At 46.3% G+C, this 2500-nt stretch overlaps 1 protein-coding gene across 1 annotated transcript in view; it reads right to left on the bottom strand.

The window, feature by feature from the left end:
- The window catches only part of LOC128700579 (agrin-like), a 180174-nt gene that overhangs the window by 39305 nt on the left and 138369 nt on the right, over positions 1-2500 (bottom strand). Inside the window, exons 15-16 of the mRNA XM_070098821.1 lie at positions 2280-2423; positions 105-220 (exon numbers count right to left, since the gene is read on the bottom strand). Coding sequence (XP_069954922.1) covers positions 105-220; positions 2280-2423 — 260 coding nt within the window. The remainder of the gene's footprint in view (positions 1-104; positions 221-2279; positions 2424-2500) is intronic.

Genomic DNA, 2500 nt, shown 5'->3' with positions numbered 1-2500 from the left:
ACCGGGAGGGACGGAAGCCTGGCTTACCGGGAGGGACGGAAGCCTGGCTTACCGGGAGGGACGGAAGCCTGGCTTACCAGGAGGTTGACCGAAGCCTGGCTTACCGGAAGGCAGTGGTGGGTACAGACACAGGTGGCGGCACCTCCGTGCTCCTGGCATCGACCCCCGAAGTGGCACTGCAGCAGGTCGCAGGTCGTGGCCTGTGGCACCAGCAGGTCCTCTGGAAAAACACACAAACATACTCTTATTACTGTATTATCACGACCCTTAGGGAGGTCGTACAGCTGAGAGAGAGATCTAGATAAGTCAGTAGGTATAGTGCTGAGATTATCTTCCTTAGCACTCACTGAGTACTCATTCTCAGCCACAGCTGCTGAGTATGCTAATGAGATTCAACTTGAAGAAAAATGCAAATTACTCGCGTCACCTCCGACAGGCGTGTCCAGCACCGCACCCAGGCCTCCCTCCCTGTCGGTCACCCTACCTCCCTGTCTTCCTACCTCCCTGTCTTCCTACCTCCCTGTCTTCCTCCCTTCCTCCCTCCCTGTCTGTCTCCCTCCCTCCTTCCTTCCCTGCCGGTCTCCCTCCCTCTCTGCTTGCCTCCCTCCCTTCCTTCCTCTATTCCTTCCTCCCCTCCTTAATTATACCAATAATCTTATTATGTAGATGAATGGTTCAGGGAACCGACACGTTGATAAATTAAACACATGTGCAACATGTTGCACATGTGTCTAATTAATCAATTTTATTATGATAGAGCTAAACCCTTCGGGCACAGCATTCCTATTCTGACTTATTATAACCAGAGAAGCTTACAAAATAATAATAATAATTAAATAATTCTATATAATAACAAGAGCCATTCCTTTGAACGGATCTGCCCGGACTACCTATTCATTTCAGCAACATTGCTAACTTCTGCTATGTTGATTGCAACACAAAATGTCTAGTGCTGCCATCAGCCTTCCCGTGGTTGTTTTTCATATATAATTATAATAAATTATTATTATTATTATTATTATTATTATTATTGTTAATAGGTATACCCGAAGGGTGAATTTAAGTAGCTACCCTATTTCTTTCTTATTTTTCTTCTTTCGTTCGTAACTTCAGAGCCTCACAAGACAGCCTTCATATTCCCCAGACTGGTTTACTAAACAGGGTAGTGACTCCAGCAAGCATGGGCACTCCGGTGCCCCTCTGCTCTCAGTTATACAGACCATGCCAAGAATCTTGGGTTAGGTCTTAAACTCTTATACAGACTCGATTGACTTCAGACGTACGACACCGGTGTATACAACACTGGAGGCGGCGACCAGTGTTGCCGAGGTGTGTAGGTGTATATTTGCCAGTTGTGTGTGTGAAATAGTGTGATTTTTTCCTTATCAATCACATTAAATCGAATATAAATCTCCTGAACAGCATCAGTCTTTAATAGCTAATAAACCCCATAAAGATGATTAATCCCGGTGATTTTAGGCCGTGCAGATTTTAGGCCGTGCAGATTTTAGGCCGTGAAGATGCAAAATCGACAGTTTACTGATACAGTTACAAAACTTGGAATCATTGGATTCACGACAGTAATTAGAGAATGACTTTTCTGACAGGGTTCACACTTACAACGATGATGGGTTTCCTCCAAAAAAAAATTGACCCTGCCATCAGCCTATATCAGGCCTGGTCACAGACCGGACAGCGGGGGCGTTGACCCCCGAAACCGTCTCTAGGTGTACTCCAGGTAAGGCATCTACCCTTGAAGACTGACTCACCGCCAACGTAACTGCTGTTGTAACTACAAATACTAACTGGAACGTAATTTTGTAGAAAGAATAGGTATAAAGCCGACAAGGTATTTATTTCAAGCCTCAGTTAACAGTCCTAGTTAAAAGCTCATTCAGCATGTCGTCTTTACACTCGCAACTCGGCTTACGTAGCACCAATACCCACAACTCGGCTATCGTAGCATCATACCTACAACTCGGCTATCGTAGCACCATTACCCACAACTCGGCTATCATAGCTCCATTACCCACAACTCGGCTATCGTAGCATCATACCTACAACTCGGCTATCATAGCTCCATTACCCACAACTCGGCTATCATAGCATCATTACCCACAACTCGGCTATCATAGCATCATTACCCACAACTCGGCTATCATACATCATTACCCACAACTCGGCTATCATAGCTCCATTACCCACAACTCGGCTATCATAGCATCATTACCCACAACTCGGCTATCGCAGCTTCGATGGGATCATGAAAGGAAACTCACCATACACACATCCGGCTGGGCGTAACACCTGTCCTCGGGGACACACGCTGCAACGATGGCCGGATACACCTGTTTTGCATACGCATTCTCCTGTCATTTGCATGCAGTCGGTGCGTAGCGAGCCGAACACGGAACATCCGCACGCTGCAATAAGGAGGAACACACGGGAATGAACACGTGTGGAGAACACGCAGAGATGAATAGAGAGAGGAAGAGAGGGA

The sequence above is a fragment of the Cherax quadricarinatus genome, chromosome 65 (genome assembly GCF_038502225.1).
Source record: "Cherax quadricarinatus isolate ZL_2023a chromosome 65, ASM3850222v1, whole genome shotgun sequence".
Classification (NCBI taxonomy): Eukaryota; Metazoa; Arthropoda; class Malacostraca; order Decapoda; family Parastacidae; genus Cherax; species Cherax quadricarinatus.
The sequence above is the reverse complement of the archived record's forward strand: the minus strand, read 5'-3'. Positions and strand labels throughout refer to the sequence as shown.